Raw genomic sequence first — 19032 nt, forward strand, 5'->3', positions numbered from 1 at the left:
AACATCACCCCCCGCGCCCCCCAAAGTCAAAGTGAAAACTATTTGCAAGATAAGGTGATTGGGAGCCTTTCTTTCCCTAGTGGACCGCCTCGGTACAAATGTCTGTTCTGGTGTGTTGGCTGTGCCCTCGCTAGGCTGGCGTGTTGTTGGCCCTGCAGGGCTGCTGGGTGAGACTGGCATTGCTGGGCTGTTGGGCATGATGGGTTCAATTTCCTGGTCCGGGGTGGTGTCGTTGATCCTTTGGGTGTGTGTTGTGGGCTCGAAAAAGGTGGTGTCTGCTGTGGGTTGTCCAGGGCAGTCTATGAACCACAGCCTCGTTTGGTCCAGGTGCTTTCTGCAAATTTGTCCATTGCCTAGTTTGACTACAAACACCCTACTCCCTTCTCTAGCTATCACAGTGCTCGCGATCCACTTGGGACCACGTCCATAGTTTAGCACATACACAGGGTCATTCAGATCAATTTCCCGTGACACAGTGGTGCGACCATCATTTACATTTTGTTGCTGCCGCCTGCTCTACCTGACCATGCAGGTTGGGGTGAACCAGTGAGAGTCTGGTTTTAAGTGTCCTTTTCATGAGTAGCTCAGCCGGGGACACCCCTGTGAGCGAGTGGGGTCTCGTGCAGTAGCTGAGCAGTACTCTGGACAGGTGGGTTTGGAGTGAGCCTTCTGTGACTCGTTTAAGGTTCTGTTTGATGGTTTGTACTGCCCGCTCTGCCTGCCCATTGGAGGCTGGTTTAAACGGGGCCGAGGTGACATGTTTGATCCCCATTGCGGGTCATGAATTTTTTTAATTCGGCACTGGTGAAACATGGCCCATTGTCACTGACCAGTATGTCAGGCAGGCCGTGGGTGACAAACATGGCCCTCAGGCTTTCAATGGTGGGGGTGGCGGTGCTTCCCGACATTATTTCACATTCAATCCATTTTGAAAAAGCATCCACCACCACCAGGAACATTTTACCGAGAAACGGGCCCGCCTAGTCGACATGGATCCTCAACCATGGTCTGGAGGGCCAGGACCACAAACTTAGTGGTGCCTCTCTGTGCGTGTTGCTCAACTGAGCACACACGCTGCATTGCCGTACACAGGACTCTAAGTCAGAGTCGATACCGGGCCACCACACGTGGGATCTGGCTATCGCTTTCATCATTACTATACCCGGGTGTATGCTGTGGAGATCCGCGCTGAACGTCCCCCTGCCCTTGTGGGGTAACCGCGTAGTGCTACCCAGAAACAGGCAGTCTGCCTGAATGGACAGCTCGTCTTTTCGCTGCTGGAACAGCTTGATTAGTTCTTGCATTTCAATGAGGATGCTGGCCCAGTTCCCATGCAGTACACAGTTTCTTACTAGGGACAGCAGAGGATCTTGGCTGGTCCAAGTCCTAATCTGGCAGGCCGTGACAGGTGATTCATCATTTTCAAACACTTCCATGACCATCAACAAGTCTACGGGCTGTGCCACCATCAACAAGTTTGCAGGCTGCGCTATTTCCACCCCCGTGGTGGGCAATGGTAGCCAACTGAGAGCATCCGCACAGTTCTCTGTGCCTGGCCTGTGGCGGATGGTATAGTTATACGCTGATAGTGCGAGTGCCCACCTTTGTATGCGGGCTGAGGCATTAGTATTTATCCCCTTGTTTTCAGCGAACAGGGATATGAGGGGCTTGTGATCGGTTTCCAGCTCAAATTTGAGGCCAAACAGGTACTGATGCATTTTCTTTACCCCGAACACACACGCTAATGCCTCTTTCTCAATCATGCTGTCGGCCCTCTCGGCCTTAGACAAGCTCCTGGAGGCATAGGCGATAGGTTGCAACTTCCCCGCAACACACCCGACTCCGTACGATGATGCATCACATGCTAGCACAAGTCTTTTACACGGGTTATACAATACAAGCAGCTTGTTGGAGCATAAAATATTTCTGGCTTTCTCAAAAGCAATTACTTGGTTTTTCCCCATACGCAGTTCTCACCTTTACGCAATAACACAGGTAGGGGCTCTAAGAGGGTGCTTAACCCCGGTAGGAAGTTACCAAAATAGTTGAGGAGTCCCAGGAACGACTGCAGCTCCGTGATGTTGTGTGTCCTGGGCGCGTTCCTGATAGCCTCTGTCTTTGCGTCTGTGGGCTGAATGCCGTCCGCCGCGATCTTTCTCCCCAAAAACTCCACTTCTGTTGCCATGAAGACACATTTTGACTTCTTCAGCTGCAGCCCTACGCGATCCAGTTGCTGGAGGACCTCCTCCAGGTTTTGTAGGTGCTCAACAGTGTCCCTACCCGTCACCGATATGTCGTCCTGAAAACCCACCGTGCGTGTTACCGACTTGAGTAGGCCCTCCATGTTTCTCTGGAAGATCGCTGCAGCCAACCGAATTCCAAACGGCATCTGTTGTAGGTGAACAGTCCCTTGTGCATGTTGATGCAGGTGAGGCCCTTCGAAGACTCCTCCAGCTCCTGCGTCATGTAGGCCGAAGTCAGGACAATCTTGGTGAACGTCTTGCCTCCTGCCAGTGTCGCAAATAGGTCGTCTGCCTTCGGTAGCGGCTATTGGTCCTGTAGCGAGAAACCATTAATAGTACTTTATAATCATCGCAAATCCTGACCGTCCCATCACTTTTGAGTACTGGAACAATCGGGCTGGCCCACTCGCTGAATTCCACTGGGGAGATGATGCCCTCGCATTGCAGCCTGTCCAGCTCGATTTCCACTCTCCCTCATCATGTGAGGTACCGCTCGCGCCTTGTGGTGAATGGGTCATGCCTCTGGGACCAAGTGGATCCGCACCTTCGCCCCAGAAAAGTTTCCAATGCCTGGCTCAAAAAGGGAAGGAAATTTGTTTAGAATCTAGGTACATGAGGCCTCATCGACATGTGATAGCACTCGGATGTCATCCCAGTTCCAGCGGATTTTGCCCAGCCAGCTCCTTCCAAGTAGTGTGGAGTCATCGCCCGGGACAATCCAGAGTGGCAGTTCGTGCACCGTGCCCTCGTAGGTGACCTTGACCATGGCGCTGCCCAGAACAGTGATGAGCTCTTTGGTGTACGGTCTCAGTTTCGTGTGGATGGGGCTCAGGGCTGGTCTGAGTGCCTTGTTGCACCACAGTCTCTCAAACATCTTTTTACTCACGATGGATTGGCTAGCGCCAGTGTCCAGTTCCATGGGTACACGTAAGCCATTCAATTTTACATTTAGCATTATAGGTGGACATTTTGTCAAAAATGTGTGCACCCCGTGTACTTCAGCATCTGCCTCCTCTCTCTGAGGCTCGAAATTGCTTTGATCCACCATGGACCAATCTTCCTCTGCCACATGGTGGTTAGCAGGTTTTGCAGAGCTTGCAGCTTGTCTGCAAGCTCGTTGGAGGTGTCCCATTGTTCCACAGCTCTTGCAAACATACCCTTTGAAGCGGCATGAATAAGCTGAATGGAAGCCTCCACAATGCCAACAAGGTGTGAATTGCCTTGCATTCATCCTTTGTTGCGGACTCTGAGTCATTTGGGTCACCTGAGGCCTGCTGGCAGTTGCAGACTCGTGGGTTCTGCCCTGTACATTTCTGCTCGCAAACACAGTTCCAGTTAATTTATGAACATTGCTAGCACTTGTGTGCTGACAGATTTGTTTGGTGTTATCACTGGTGGACATAAACGCCTGTGCTATCGCAATGGCCTTTCTGAGGGTCTGTGTCTCTACAGTCAAAAGTTTTCATAGGATGGTGTCGTGGCCAATGCCCAGTACAAAAAAGTCTCTGAGCATTTGCTCCAGGTAGCCATCAAACTCACATTGTCCTGCAAGTCGCCTTAGCTCGCCACTTGCTGACCTTCAGATCGCTGGCACGTGTAGAACCGATACCTCGCCATAAGCACGCTCTCCCTCGGGTTAAGATGCTCCCGAACCAGTGTACACAACTCCTCATATGACTTATCTGTGGGTTTCACCGGAGCCAGAAGATTCTTCATAAGGCTGTAGGTCGGTGCCTCGCAGACTGTGAGGAGGACCGCTCTCCTTTTTGCAGCGCTTCCTTCTCCGTCCAGCTCGTTAGCAACAAAGTACTGGTCTAGCCATTCGACATAGGCTTCCCAGTCCTCGCCCTCCGAGAACTTCTCCAGGATACCCACAGTTTGCTGCATCTTTGCGTTAGATTCATATCCTCGTCGCCAGTTATTGTATTCCTAACACAGATGAGACTGCACATGGGGAGGTTACAGTAACAGTGACCCCAGTCTTTAAGACACTCCAGAGTGAGGAACAGGATTTGGGGGCCGGCTTATATACAGTGCTCCCAAGGGATGCTGGGATCCCTTGGGACTTCAGGGGATGCGCTTCCTGGTGACGGAACATGGGAGTGCATGCTTTACAGATACACAGCAGGAACCATCAACATTGTGTGACCAGGAACATTCTGCAGTTGAATCATTTCCTTAGAACATATAGTATGGAATGACAAATGGCTATTCAGCCCTTGAAAGACCAGGTATTATCCATTCGATCATTGCTACTACTAAACTCATTTAATCTCATCCACTTCACTCATAAGGAAATCGAGGAAGAACTCCTAACCTCATCGAACCCAATCTAACCTCATCTGCCTTGGCTCAATTTGCAAAGATTCTTGTGTTCACATTAAATGAGATGAATGACAATCATACACATCTGGTGTACACGGTCTAATTTGTATTCTTATGGTTTGGTTTATGTTGTGAGGCACATGGAAAAGATAACATCAGGTGAGTTATAAGAAAGAGGAGAAGGAACAGCGGCAAAGCTAGGATACAAGGTTTGTTTAAAGTGTGTAAATGTGGATACACCTGTGATGAGAGTTGCAGCCATTCTGTACCAGTGAAAACACATTATAAAGCTCCATTGCTATAAGAAATCACTAAATGGGATGAGGCCATTTATTCCATCCACACACCTTGTGCAATCAGTCCTAACATGAACTTTAGAAATTTAACTCCTAGAATATTCATCAAATTTTACAGTAAACTTCATTAGAATATTTTTTTGTTACCTGATCCAAAGCTTAGCGTTGACAGTGCATTAACAACATTGCAAGAAATACCTTCTCTGTAATTAGGGTTGCCAACTCTGGTTGGACATATTCCTAGATATTTCATCATATGATCTCCTGCCTCCAACATTTCCCTCCCAATCAAACAGCCTTTTTCCCCCCATCTCGAACATTTTAAAAACTATTAAACTAAAGTGTTCAAAGAAAATGAGAAAAAAACACTTCTTTAATGCCTCTGCGATTTTTCTCCCGGGTTTTGCAGTGGCCAGGAGATTCATCTTTAATTTCTCAAGACTCCAGGACAATCCAGGATTTGTTAGCAAGCCGATCTGTACTGCTCATTCGCAGGGAATTTCCTCACAGGCTCTCCCAGACATCACTTTACCAGGCTCTAAAACCCAAATCTATTCAGACTTTCCTCAACTCAGATCCTAGACAGTGGCAATCATCCTTGTGACTCTTGCCTGCACTGTCTCTAGCACTTAAATAATTCTTATTTCTTAGTGACCAGAAACAGATGCAGTATTCAAGGTCTGACCAGAGCAGCAACAACAACTTGCATTTATATAGCATCTTTAACGTAGTAAAACGCCCCAAGGCGCTTCACAGGAGCGTTATCAGACGAACCTTGACACCAAACCACATAAGGATGTATTAGGACAGAAGCTTGGTTAAAGAGGTAGGTTTTAAGAAGTGACTTAAAGGAGAAGAGAGAGGTAGGGAGGGAATTCCAGAGCTTATGGCTTAGACAGCTGAAGGCATAGCCGTCAATGGTGGAGTGATGCAAATCGGGGATGCACAAAAGGACAGAATTGGAGGAGCACAGAGATCTCAGAGGGTTGTAGGGCTGGAGGAGGTTACAGAGATGGGGAAGGGCAAGGCCATGGAGAGATTTCGACTAGGAATAAGAACATTTTTGAAAGTTGAAAAAGCTGGTGTTTTTCAAATTGTTGCCTAAGTATATTAACACATATTTATTAATTTAATCTGTGTCCAGACACTCAACAATAGAAATTATTTGGCTGAGCAGTTGATTATACAATACACACTGTAATAAGAAGTTATTAATGAGTAATCCTGCAATCTACTGCAAACAAAACTTGCAGCACTTCTGTAAGTCATAGGCGCATAAAAAAGTGCATAGGGCAACATCGTAAACCTGCAGCAACTCACAGGAAGCTCAATGAATACATTAAAACAACAGCTACATCGTATATAAAATAAAAGCTCAGCAGAGAATGAGACTGGGACACAATTAGATGATGTTTACAAACCAACTCCAGGAACATGGGAACACGAGGAGGCCATTCAGCCCCTCGAGCCTGTTCCACCATTCAATTCGATCATGGCTGATCTGTGACCTAACTCCATTTACCTGTCTTGGTTCCGTAACCTTCAATTCCCTTGCCTAACAAAAATCTATTGATCTCAGTTTTTAAATTTTCAGTTGAACCCCAGCCTCAACAGCTTTTTTTTTTGGTATAGGTGGGGGAGTGAGAAGAGTTCCAGATTTCCACTACCCTCTGTGTGAAGAAGTGTTTTCTGACATCACCCCTGAACGTCCTAGCTCTACTTTTGAAGTTATTCCCCCTTACTCTGAACTCCCCCACTGGAGCCCATCAGGCCAAACTTCCTCTGAGGTTCCCCCCTGCCCTCGCTCTAAACTCACACCTCTCTCCAGTTTCTCTCTCATCTCCCCTCTTGCCCTCTCCATACTCAACTTGTCCATGAGACCCACTTCCTGCTCCCTTGACCCTATTCCCACTAAACTGCTGACCATCCAACTTCCTTTTCTGGCTCCCATGTTAGCTGACATTTTTAACGGTACTCTCCTCAGGTACTTTCCTTCAAATCTGCTGTCATCACTCTGCTCCTCAAAACCAACCCTTGACCCCACTGTGCCTGCTAGCTACCGCCCCATCTCCAACCTCCCTTTCCTCTCCAAAGTCCTTGAACGTGTTGTCACCTCCCAAATTCGTGCCCATCGTTCCCGCAGTTCCATGTTTGAATCCCTTCAATCCGGTTTCCACCCCTACCACAGTACCGAAACAGCTCTCGTCAAAGTCACAAATTACATCCTTTGTGATTGTGACAAAGGTAAACTATCCCTCCTCATCCTTCTCAACCTGTCTGCAGCCTTTGACACGATTGACCACTCCATCCTCCTCCAACGCCTCTCCACCATCGTCCAGTTGGGTGGGACCGCACTCGCTTGGTTCCATTGTTATCCAGCTAATTGGAGCCACCTTATGGGGCTCGGTGTCCAATTTATTTGTTTTGTCTTAAAACACTCCTATGAAGTGCCTTGGAACATTTTACTACATTAAAAGGTGCTTTATAAATACAAGTCGTTGTTGTTGTAGAGGAAATAGTTTATCTCTCTCCACCCTATCAAATCCTTTAATAATCTTAAACATCTCAATTAGATCACCCCTTAATCTTCTATACTCAAGGGAATACAAGCCTAGTCTATGCCACCTAGCCTCATAATTTAACCCTTTTAGCCCCAATATCATTCAATGGACTCTAGCAAGATCCTTGTTTATTTTTCCATTGGAAACAAGCTACACATGTTTAAGTAAAGTATACCATGGGCAAGTATACATATTCCCACTCTATAGTTTGTCACAAGTTGTGGAGCTATTTGTTGTTATGCTTCTGGTTATACCAAGATAAAATAATGTTAATGATTTTATCAACATCATTTTCAGATTTCAAGTGGCCGATTCATATCTACAGAACATAAATTGTCCCCCCAAAAAATTTCTGTGTATCCTTTCACCAGGCAAGGTACAACTTGCCAGTTAATTAATAAAGGTAATTTGCGGTTGTTATGATCTGGAATGCACTGCCTGAAAGGGTGATGGAAACAGATTCAATAATAACTTTCACAGGGAATTAGATAAATAATTGAAAAGGAAGAATTTGCAGGTCTATGGGGAAACAACAGGGGAGGGTGGGACTAATTGGATAGCTCATTCAAAGAGCTAGCACAGGCACAATGGACTGAATGGCCTCCTACGCTGTATGATTTTATAACTTCCATGACGTGGATAGAGAACTGGTTGGCAGACAGGAAGCAAAGAGTAGGGATAAACAAGTCCTTTTCAGAATGGCAGACAGTAACCAGTGGGGTACCGCAGAACTCAGTGCTGGGACACCAGCTATTTACAATATACATCAATGATTTAGATGAAGGAATTGAGTGTAATATCTCCAAGTTTGCACTAAGCTGGGTGGCGGTTTGAGTTGTGAGGAGGATGCAAAGAAGCTGCAGGGTGACTTGGACAGGTTAGGTGAGTGGGCAAATGCATGGCAGATGCAGTATAATGTGGATAAATGTGAGGTTATCCACTTTGGTGGTAAAAACACGAAGGCAGAATATTATCTGAATGGTGGCAGATTAGTAAAGGGGAAGGTGCAACGAGACCTAGGTATCATGGTACATCAGTCATTGAAAGTTGGCATGCAGGTACAACAGGCGGTGAAGAAGGCAAATGGCATGTTGGCCTTCATAGCTAGGGGATTTGAATATAGAAGCAGTGAGGTCTTACTGCAGTTGTACAGGGCCTTAGTGAGGCCTGACCTGGAATATTGTGTTCAGTTTTGGTCTCCTAGTCTGAGGAAGGACGTTCTTGCTATTGAGGGAGTGCAGCGAAGGTTCACCAGACTGATTCCAGGGATGGCTGGGCTGTCATATGAGGAGAGACTGGATCAACTGGGCCTGTATTCACTGGAGTTTAGAAGGATGAGAGTGTATCTCATAGAAACATATAAAATTCTGACGGGATTGGACAGGTTAGATGCAGGAAGAATGTTCCTGATGTTGGGGAAGTCCAGAACCAGGGGACACAGTCTAAGGATAAGGGGTAAGCCATTTAGGACCGAGATGAGGAGAAACTTCTTCACTCAAGAGTTGTTATAACCTGTGGAATTCTCTACCGCAGAGAGTTGTTGGTGCCAGTTCGTTGGATGTATTCAAGAGGGAGTTAGATATGGCCTTTACGGCTAAAGGGATCAAGGGATATAGAGAGAAAGCAGGAAAGGGGTACTGAGGTGATAATCAGCCACGATCTTATTGAATGTTGGTGCAGACTCGAAGGGCCGAATGGCCTATTCCTGCACCTATTTTCTATGTTTCTATGCAAACATGTAGAGCTGCTGTGGGACACATGAACTGTGCCCTGTGACGTAAGCAACTTAACATTGGGAGTCAATGTTCTCGCTAAGCTGCCCGGCCGTCTACAAGGTCCCACATAGGTCGCAAAATGTTTTTTTTTCCTTTGCAGGTACCGCGCATGCGCAAAGATTTGAGTGGGTTCGCACATTGACGGACGCTGGCCGCGTCAGAGGCAGTGGGACTTACGGAGAACATTGCTTGGAGTTATAAAAAATTAAAAATGGACAGAAAGCTCTTAGCTTGAACTTTCCCTTGTGTTGTGTCTGCCATTTCACTCCATCAAAATAAAGTGGTGTAAAAGTTTCCATGGGGGCTTCCCTGCGAACGACTGCAGTGTAACTTTGGCGGAAGACAGCAAAAACTCCGGAGAAGATGTAGAGGGCTGCTTAAGACATCTCTCTGGGGTTTTTGCCCAAATTACAGCAGGAGATGGGGGAGAAACCCCCATGGAAGTTTTATCCCACTGTGAAGACAATAGCACATGAAATTAAAATATAAATCTCCCGAATGTCAGAGAGGAATTTTCTGAAGCATTCACCTTGACAACTGGCTCAGCAGTCAGGTCATGATTCTGCTTTGTTAAGCGCATGGATACCATCTGAAATTAGCATGAACACATAACTCAAATTTACAGAATCAATCCCTTTATAATATCTCCCGGCATCTACTATCTCATTGTGTTATTAGTTTCCATATTTCTTCCATCTTCACTTGCTGGCATTGACCCTCGCTGGCGTACAGTTCCATGGGCACTGACAGCATATGTGAGCCATGATGGTGAATGTTCACAGGCTATTTGACCATGAGGGGTAGCACTGCTGAGCCCAATCCTGTCCTCATACAACACCAACTCATATGTTTTGCATCGGGATCGCCCATGGGCACTCTGTGCAAAATCCGGGAAAATTATGTAAACAGCCTTACTGGGGGTTCCACGCCCCTTACAACATTTACTGGGGATTTTACACTATTTACTGTGGTTTCCACACCCCTTACACTATTTACTGGGGATTTCACACATTTTACACTATTTACTGGGGCTTTCACACATTTTACACTATTTACTGCGGTTTCCACCCCCCTTACACTATTTTCTGGGGTTTTCACACCCCTTGCACTATTACTGGGGTTTCCACAGTTCTTCTGCCTACGTTTTGTCAGATGACTGGGAGAATCCTCATGGAAATCCATGCCCCATGCAACTGCATGAACCAGAGATCAAACCTGGGGCATTCTTGGTTTCAAGGCACTGTCGCAAAGCACGTTTCTCCACTCTGCCATCAGGGACCATATCCAGTATTTTAATATAACGCCTATGTCACAAACGGAAGGGGTATAATCTTAAAGTAGAGCTAGGTCGTTCAGGGGTGATGTCAGGAAGCACTTCTTCACACAAAGGGTAGTGGAAATCTGGAACTCTCTCCCCCAAATAGCTGTTGAAGCTGGGGGTCAATTGTAAATTTCAAAGCTGAGATTGATATTAGGCAAGGGTCTTAAGAGTCATGGAAACAAGGCGGTTCGATGGAGTTAAGATACAGATCAGCCATGTTCTACTTGAATGGCAGAAGAGGGGCTGAATGGACTCCTCCTGTTCATATATCTCCTCCTTTGCTAAAGGTTTTAATTCATTCTCAGAATCTCAAAACTGTGGTACTCATTGGGGCCCCCGAGCCAGGGGCAGCGGAAACAGGTTTCCGCCCTGCCCAGCACTCCGACACTGTGCGCCGATCCCTTACCGCCCAGCAGCAACCCCTTTTTCGCCCCGTAGGGGAAATTGCCCCTTGGGAGCACGGCTGCCACCTGTCGGTGCTTCGCAAGGTAGGAAGCTGCCAGTAACTGGGCAGTGCTGTCGCCCTTAAAGTGGAGGCACACTGCCGTGGCCGCCATTTTGTTTTAATTGTCGGACAACTATGGAGTCAGCCCGACAATGGTGGCCGCTGGTTCTGCCGGGCCGCTAACAGGCAGTTTGGCAACTCCTCCCAGGCAGCCCGGTGGGCGCCAAGGAGGCCTCACTAGGCCTCGCAGCATCCCCCCCTTTAAGTGAAGGGGAGGGATGTTGCTACGCTTCAGCGGCATGTCCACATTGCACTGATGTCATTACCACCACACTGACTAATGGATACTGCCCCAATATCACCTCCAACAGCGCCCCAAAGCGCTGGGAGGCGGTGACAAAGTTAAAAATACAAATTTCACGCCTCTTCCCTCTGACTCCCACCGGTGGGGGGGGGGGGGGGGGAGTGATAATTATCCGCCCCAAACGAGGCGGAGGGCAATTTCCCCCCCACCATCTCCCTTAATCTTCTTCCTTTAATCTTCAGTCTTTTAAGACGCAACTTTGGTGTCCTCCAGTCATGACTTCCTGATGGGACTTGTCTTCTATTTTGCTTTTTTCAACCTTGGTGGTATTCTGGACAACAGAGCCCGAACCTTCAGCTTAACTTCTCAAGAAGTATATTTAAGGTGTCTGCCTTGTCAAAGTAATTGTAAAATGTTTGTTAACATGATAGTGCACAACAGAGCTCTTCATAATTATTACCATTAGTGGGAGCTTGTTGTGTGCAATTTGGCTGCCACATTTCCTACATTACAACAGTGACTACATTTCCAAAAGTACTTCATTGGCTGTAAATCACTTCGGGATGTCCTGGGGTCATGAAAGGCTGTACAAATGCAAGTTCTTTCTTTCTCAGTGTAACAGAAAATCATGCAACCAAAGTTGCCCCATCCTTTTGTAACAGAAATGCTCAGCCAACACCTCGTAATTTTATCAAGCAGTATCCTGAGTGTTACACTGTATAATCAAAGATATGAACCTGCAATTGCATCCATAAGACCTGACAATAAAACGTGCTTTGGGTTTGATAAGAGAGCTTATTCCTTGGCCTTCTTGCCTTACAAGTTTATGAGATCAGATGCCAACACTTGCAGGTGTCCTGGCCGTGTGTCTATTCTGCAGACAGAACAAAACTACCTATAGAACCAGACCTTCACTTTGGCATTAGTAGCATTTCTCATTCTCCCACCCTGGCACCCGCAGAGCTGAACGAGGAGGACAAATTTAATAATCCTCAACGATCGATTGATTGATTCTTTGGTTTTTGTGCAGGATGGGATGACCAACTTTTTTCTCCCTCCCTGATTAGCATAATAGTTTACGGATGGAAACAGCTCTAAATTCAAATATATAACCCTCCGAAGCATTAATATCGCACTGCCAACCTGAACTAGGACACCATTTTTTTTAAAAAAGCAAAATACTGCGGATGCTGGGAATCTTGAGTAAAAATAGAAAACGCTGGAAACACGCAGCAGCGCAGGCAGTTCTGACGAAAGGTCACAGACCTTGTTAATTCTGACTCTCTCTCCACAGATGCTGCCTGACCTGCATTCGCAAAATTCTTGTTGCTGATCACCATCCAGTGAGGAAGGAGTGTGTGTGTGTATGGCTGTTGTGTGGGGACACAATTGGACTGAGCTGTCATGCCCTTTGGTCTAGACTTGCTCACTGTCCAGACGCGCTCACTCTCTAGACTCGCACAAGGAATGGCCAATTGGGAGTCGACCAGCGTTCTGACAGTGTCTAAACCGATCCGCCAACATGAGACAACACATTCAGATGAGGGGACAAAACTGGGAATAAGTTTTCTTTAACTGAAACAAAACATGTTTATAATTGGGACACCTGAACTAAATATTACAATAACTGTGTATTTAATAGTGTGTATTATTTTATGCCAACATACAAATTACAGGGAAAGACTACTGAGGAAACAGTTTAATAATTCAGCAGAACAGCTTCTTGAGCCCACATAAATTTTATATTGTGCATACTATTATTTTATTGAAACAATAATAATCCAAATTAATAAAAATCTGACCGATTATTTCGAAGTCAGACTATTCTAAAGGGTTTGCATCAGATGAAAGAGACATTCGACCATCGTGAGCTTAAACACTGTTCGAGATTTTGTAGTCGTTGAAACAGGCATTGGCACAAGTTCCGAATTCAATCACACAGCGAACTTCCAGTATCTGCTTCTCCTCCTGAACTATAAAATAAATAAAAATATATTCTTACTGATTCAAGAAAAGTCAACAACTAATCCTGAGAGTCTACAAGAGTAATGGGGTGTGGGGTGGGGGGAGGCGGGGTTACGTTACGTGAAAAAACCTCATCAATACATCCACGAAGATTCCTTTGGTTTTCTAGTGAAATGATAAATGTCTTCATTTGAACAACAAAAACTTGCATTGATATAGCGCCCTTAACGTAGTAAAATGTTTCAAGCACTTCTCAGGAACATTATCAGACAAAATGTTGACACTTAGCCACAGAAGGAGTTATTAGGATAGGGAGGTAGATTTTAAGGAGCGACGTAAAGGAGGAGAGAGAGGTAGCGAGGCGGAGAGGTTTAGGGAGGGAATTCCAGAGCTTAGGGCCTAATGGTGGAGCGATTCAAATTGGGGATGCTCAAGAGGCCAGAATAGAAAGAACGCAGAGATCTCGGAGGGTTGTAGGGCTGGAGGAGATTACAGAGATAGGGAGGGGCGAGGCCATGGAGGGCTTTGAAAACAAGGATGAGAATTTTAAAATCAAGGTGTTGCTGGACCAGGAGCCAATATGGGTCAGAGAGCACCGGGTTGATGGGTAAATGGGACTTGGTGCGAGTTACGAGACGGGTAGCAGAGTTTTGGATGATCTTAAGTTTACAAAGGGTGATAGGTGAGGCTGGCCAGGAGAGAACAATCCAGCATCCACACATCAGTCGTCTTTCGCAACACAGTATCCAGCTGTATTCTGAACAACTTCAATGTTTTCAATCTTTAGGGTTACCTATGAGTGTCCTTGCATTAAAGCGGCAGCAATGGTCTGAAAATGGGTTTGGTAGCCCTAATGCCCCCTTAAAACTGGTTCCATTTTGAAAGGGGCACCTGCCTGATTCAGGAGATAGGCCTGTTTTAATAGGGCCCCGATTGTTATTTTAGGTCAAGGCGTGATCAGGCAATGGAATCAGAGAGACCTAGTCAAAAGCAAGTGTCCAAATGTTTCTGGGCTTAGAGGAGCTACTCCAGGCCCCCAAAAATTAATCTGGGCCACTGCCAATCCGGGACCCCCACCTTTCGCAGTCGCGACAGACTCATCTCCCACCCCTCCCCAAGCAACGTACTTCACTGGCAGCCACCCTGACCCGACCTTGAGGTCTCAAACTAGCGAGATGCATCGGGAGGCCTGTTTGACATCCCGCAGCATGCCTACCAACTTTAAATGAGACTGGGGCCTCAAAATGGCAGGGGGCCTCTGCCGCTAGAACGAGAGGTCAACCAACGGATTCCGCCAGTCGATCACCCAAAGATCAAAATCAACCATTTTGTGTTCAATGAGGTTCCCCCTAAACCATCTTCTTTACAGACTGTAAATCTTAAACAACTCTAATCTTTCCTCGTAAGTCTTCACTTATAGAATCTCAGAGCACAGAAGGTGGCCATTCGGCCCATCATGCCTGTGCCAAATCTTTGACATCTAGAGATCATTTTTGTTGCTATTCTCCATATACTACCCTGCTATACTCATTCTTTTCATTAAAAATAAAGAAAATGGATCCTAATGTGAAAATGTAACTTCCTTAATCCTACTGAAGATATTTCCCCATTATCCTGTGTTTTTTTAAGCTGTCTGTTGGGAGGGTAGGGAATTGACTCCAAGGCCATAGGGCAACTCAGTGTCAGGATCCTTCCACCAAGATTCTGGGATGTGCTTGGTCTCTGCTGTTGCTGTAATCAAGTTCTAGAACTTGGCCCAAGAGGAGCCATCAGAATTAGCAGCCATTCCAGTACTGTTTTAGTGATCAGAGTGACTGCTGCCAATAAACCAGAAGCTGTGCAGAAGCATTCTGCACGTAAATATTAACTTTCACAAGCTGCTAGAAACACCAATTCAACTTTTAATTTTTATTTTCGGCTCAGTTCGGCAGCGCATAAATGTTAACTTTCTCAGCGCACTTTGGCAGCAGTGATCTTTTTTCTCCACCCCCTCTCCTCCTCTCTCCAATCTGTGGGAAGCCCGGCGAGAACAATCAAAATTACCACTGGAACTATGCATGTACAACTACTTTATTTCATTGGCAGCAGTCACGTCCTTTAGTGATGCTGGTTGAGGGATAAATGTTGCCCAGGAGACTGGGGATAACTGCCCTGCTCTTCTTCAGATAGTGCCATGGGAACTTTTACGTCCATCTGAGAGAGCAGACAGGGCCTCGTTTTAACATCTCATCCGAAAGACGGGACTTCTGACAGTGCAGCACTCCCTCAGTACTGCAGTGGGAGTGTCAGTCTAGATTCTGTGCTCAGGTTTCTGGTGTGATTCTTGAACTTACAACCTTTCTGACTCAGAGGCGAGAGTGCTACCCACTGAGCCCAGGCTGACACCTACATTACAACAGTGACTACACTTCAAAAGTACTTCATTGGCTGTAAAGTGCTTTGGGGCGTCCTGAGGTGATGGAAGGCACTATCAAGATCTTTCTTTACCGTCACGTCAGTCAATGTTGTTACCTCCATTATGGTGAGACAGTTCACACTGGCATTGTAATAGGTCAATGTAAAGTCTTGTGGCATTTACTGTTCTCTCCGTGCAGCTCAAAGTCAATAATTGAACACCAGAATGAAAAGACTGTGTACGTATTAATGATGAGAAGATTCCGGTTTTTATCTAGTTCAAAATTGGACATTGGATTTTCGGTTACCTTCCATCAGTAATCGGCTAATTAAGTGTAATATTCTGCTATATGGATCATTTCATTGCTGGAGCAGTACCTGGAATCCCAATTCTTGTATTTGTACATGTCTTCAAACGAGAAAAGCATTGATCAACAACACACCCTAATTAAAAGGAGAAACAATTAAGAGGGGATGTCAGCAATGTTAACATGCAAACAGAAACTTGAGTTTTAAACAAGACATTTTATAGTAATTGGCAAAAGAACCAGGGGGGAAAGGAGGAGACAATTTCACACCCAGCGAGTTGTTATGATCTGGAATGCACAGCCTGAAAGGGCGGTGGAAGCAGATTCTATAGTAACTTTCAAAAGGGAATTGAATAAATGCTTGAAAAGGAAAACAAATTGCAGGGCTATGGGGAAAGGGCAGGGGGAGTGGGACTAACTGCATATCTCTTTCAAAGAGCCAGCATGAGCAAGATAGGCTGAATGGCCTCCTGCTGTGCTGTAAGGCTCTATGATTCTATGGGCAGCAGGATATAATTATCTTTACAATAAGACTGATCAGCTAGCTCGGGGAAGTGTGATGCTTCGAGTGAGACAGTCTCACTTGACTCATCGTAACATGTTGTAGTTACTTAACTCTCCAAACATGGCAATCCCATCTATGGATGTTGGCAATCTGCTCCTAACAGTTCCCCCCTCGGTCATACCACAAAATATCCGGGCATTGAGGCAGAGACCTGATCTGACAAGTCTCCGTACATATTTTTTAAAAAGGATAATTTTTCTTAACATAGCCTTTGAATTGACGAGTATTTTGACTTTACTGATGCTTCACTTTGACTCCCCATTTACCTTAAATTACAACAACTTGCATTTATATAGTGCCTTTAATGTAGAAAAACGTCCCAAGGCACTTCACAAGTGTGATAACAATCAAAATTTTGACTGAGCCACAGAAGGAGATAGGACAGATGACCAAAAACTTGGTCAACATGGTAGGTTTTAAAAAGCATCTTAACAGAGGAGAGATGGAGAGGTTTGAGGTGGAAATTGCAAAGATTAGGGCCTAGGCCGCTGAAGGTACGGCCGCCAATGCTGGAGCATTGAAAATCGAGGATGCTCAAGAGGCCAGAATTGGGGGAAGCGCAGAGATTCTGAACAACGTCTGGCCTGTGGAGGTAGGACCCTTTATGATTCCCTTCCTGTTCACCATCATCAATATTATCAGACAAAAAAAACAACTTATTAGTAGAAATAAAATATAAAACATTGTTTTGATGATGGGAGTTGCTTCTCTTTCAAGAACATTACATTCTATTTACTAGTTCAGCTACATAAATAGTGAAGAGACCATTACTTTCCAGTTCCCATTGTTATAGCATTAGGAAATATATTTTGTGCCTTTTCTATTGAATTGATGGACTGCACTTTCTCTGTGATAAGGGTATGCATATCTCTCAACTACCGAACCAGCCAATCAGGGACATGGCCGACAAAAGTAAGTGACCAATGATCAAAATCATGGGGCTGCCTATGGTGACCCCACTATTCCCAGCCAGAATGGAGATGATTGGGTAATTCCCCCGTCAATCATACCTGGAGACTGCACTGCTAGAAGTGACTGGGATTGATTTGACGCACAGAATTTGTATTTTGTAACTATCCTCCACTCACTGCATTTTGCTGGAGAAATCACCCTGCTATTATCAAGAGACTCTTATTTGCTGATTAAATAGATTCTGTTGTAGTAAATAGACTCTGTTTGCTATAGTTTATGAGTATATTAAAACCACAGGTTCTGCCCCGCCTGCAACTTGTTGGCTGACACAGTAGTGTCAATATTCACTCCATAAACTTAAATCTCTAGCAGAGAATCTGATTCTTATATTACACCAGTCAGAAGCACACCAACGTGAATGCAGCACGCCATTACAAACTGGGCAACATGAGCTGACTGTTAGTGAAGCCACTGGAAGAGGTGACTTTACCCTGGTAAAGTTGGGCTCCGGCTGTTGTGCTCGCAGTCATTACAAATAGTTTGGCAGTGAATGGCAGCAAGCAACAATCCTTCCCTGTGGTTGGAGCACAAAATGAAGTTCACCCTCCCATGATGTCACTGCAAGGAGGGGAAGAAAGAATTTTTGAGGTAGCTGTGTGCAGTGACACCGTCAACGTGTTCAGAAAGAATATGTTCACAATGCCATTACACATAATACCTTGCTCTTCTCCCATTGTAATTCTTCTTCATTGTTTCCCTCTCAATGCTGTGAAAGTAGGGTCAATAATCCATCCTTTAGTGCAAGATAACAGCAGCATTTTCTCTGTTCTTGTTTCTCTTTTTTGTTTCATTTTTTCTTTCCATTATCTTTTTTTCTTGTCTAGTATTTCTTTTCCTTTCACATGTATCTCTGCTTCCCACCTGTTGGTGGAATTTCACATGTCCTCATTTTGTTCTCCTGCCATTCAGACCTGTTAACCTGCCGAGCATGGAGTAGCAAATTAACCCAAACCTATCTGTCGGTTGTGTGAGCTGTGGCTTAGTGGTTAGCACAAAATCTAGGCCGACACTCCAGTACCAGTGCTGAGGGAGTGCTGCACTGTCGGAGGTGCCGTCTTTCTGATGTGATGTAAAACCCAGGCCCCGTCTATCCTCTCGTGGAGATAAAAGATTCTATTTTGAAGACGAGCTGGGGATTCTAATGAACTTAATTGGAAAGAGTCACACCCAGAAGGTCTCCATTGTACTACTTTCTTGGGAAACTGACTGTGCCCTGACCGAATGGTTTAGATTATCAGTAATAATCATTGGAAAGAACAGCAAGTACTCAAGGCAGTGGCACACAAACAGGTACGAGTATCCGATCCTCTTTCCCTACAGACTTCTTCATGCACCACTAGTATTTCCAGCTGTTCCACACACTCTGCGTTGTGGATTTTTCATTGATTACATTAAATGAGAAAAAAGAAATTGATGAGAAATTAAATCTAATGTAGTATTCACTTCCACTGACACAAAGGTGTTAAAACAGCTATTTTTATACTACATCTCCACGTACACTTGATTCAATACACAAAATATTGTGGCAGCCTGAGGTTACTGGGAGGAGAGGGTCATC

The 19032-nt window shown here is 45.4% G+C and overlaps 1 protein-coding gene across 2 annotated transcripts in view; it reads left to right on the top strand.

Annotated features, from left to right (window-relative positions):
* Positions 1–13062, top strand: part of LOC139269157 (uncharacterized protein KIAA1958) — a 140609-nt gene extending 127547 nt beyond the window's left edge. Inside the window, exon 5 of one of the 2 annotated variants that reach the window (XM_070888275.1) lies at positions 9301–9664. In XM_070888275.1, coding sequence (XP_070744376.1) covers positions 9301–9401 — 101 coding nt within the window. In that variant the 3' untranslated portion in view covers positions 9402–9664. Of the gene's footprint in view, positions 1–9300; positions 9665–12564 lie in introns of those variants that run through there. The other variant, XM_070888278.1, reaches the window with a different exon arrangement.
* Positions 13063–19032: the final 5970 nt, after the last annotated feature.

This window comes from Pristiophorus japonicus, chromosome 1 (assembly GCF_044704955.1).
Source record: "Pristiophorus japonicus isolate sPriJap1 chromosome 1, sPriJap1.hap1, whole genome shotgun sequence".
Taxonomy (NCBI): Eukaryota; Metazoa; Chordata; class Chondrichthyes; family Pristiophoridae; genus Pristiophorus; species Pristiophorus japonicus.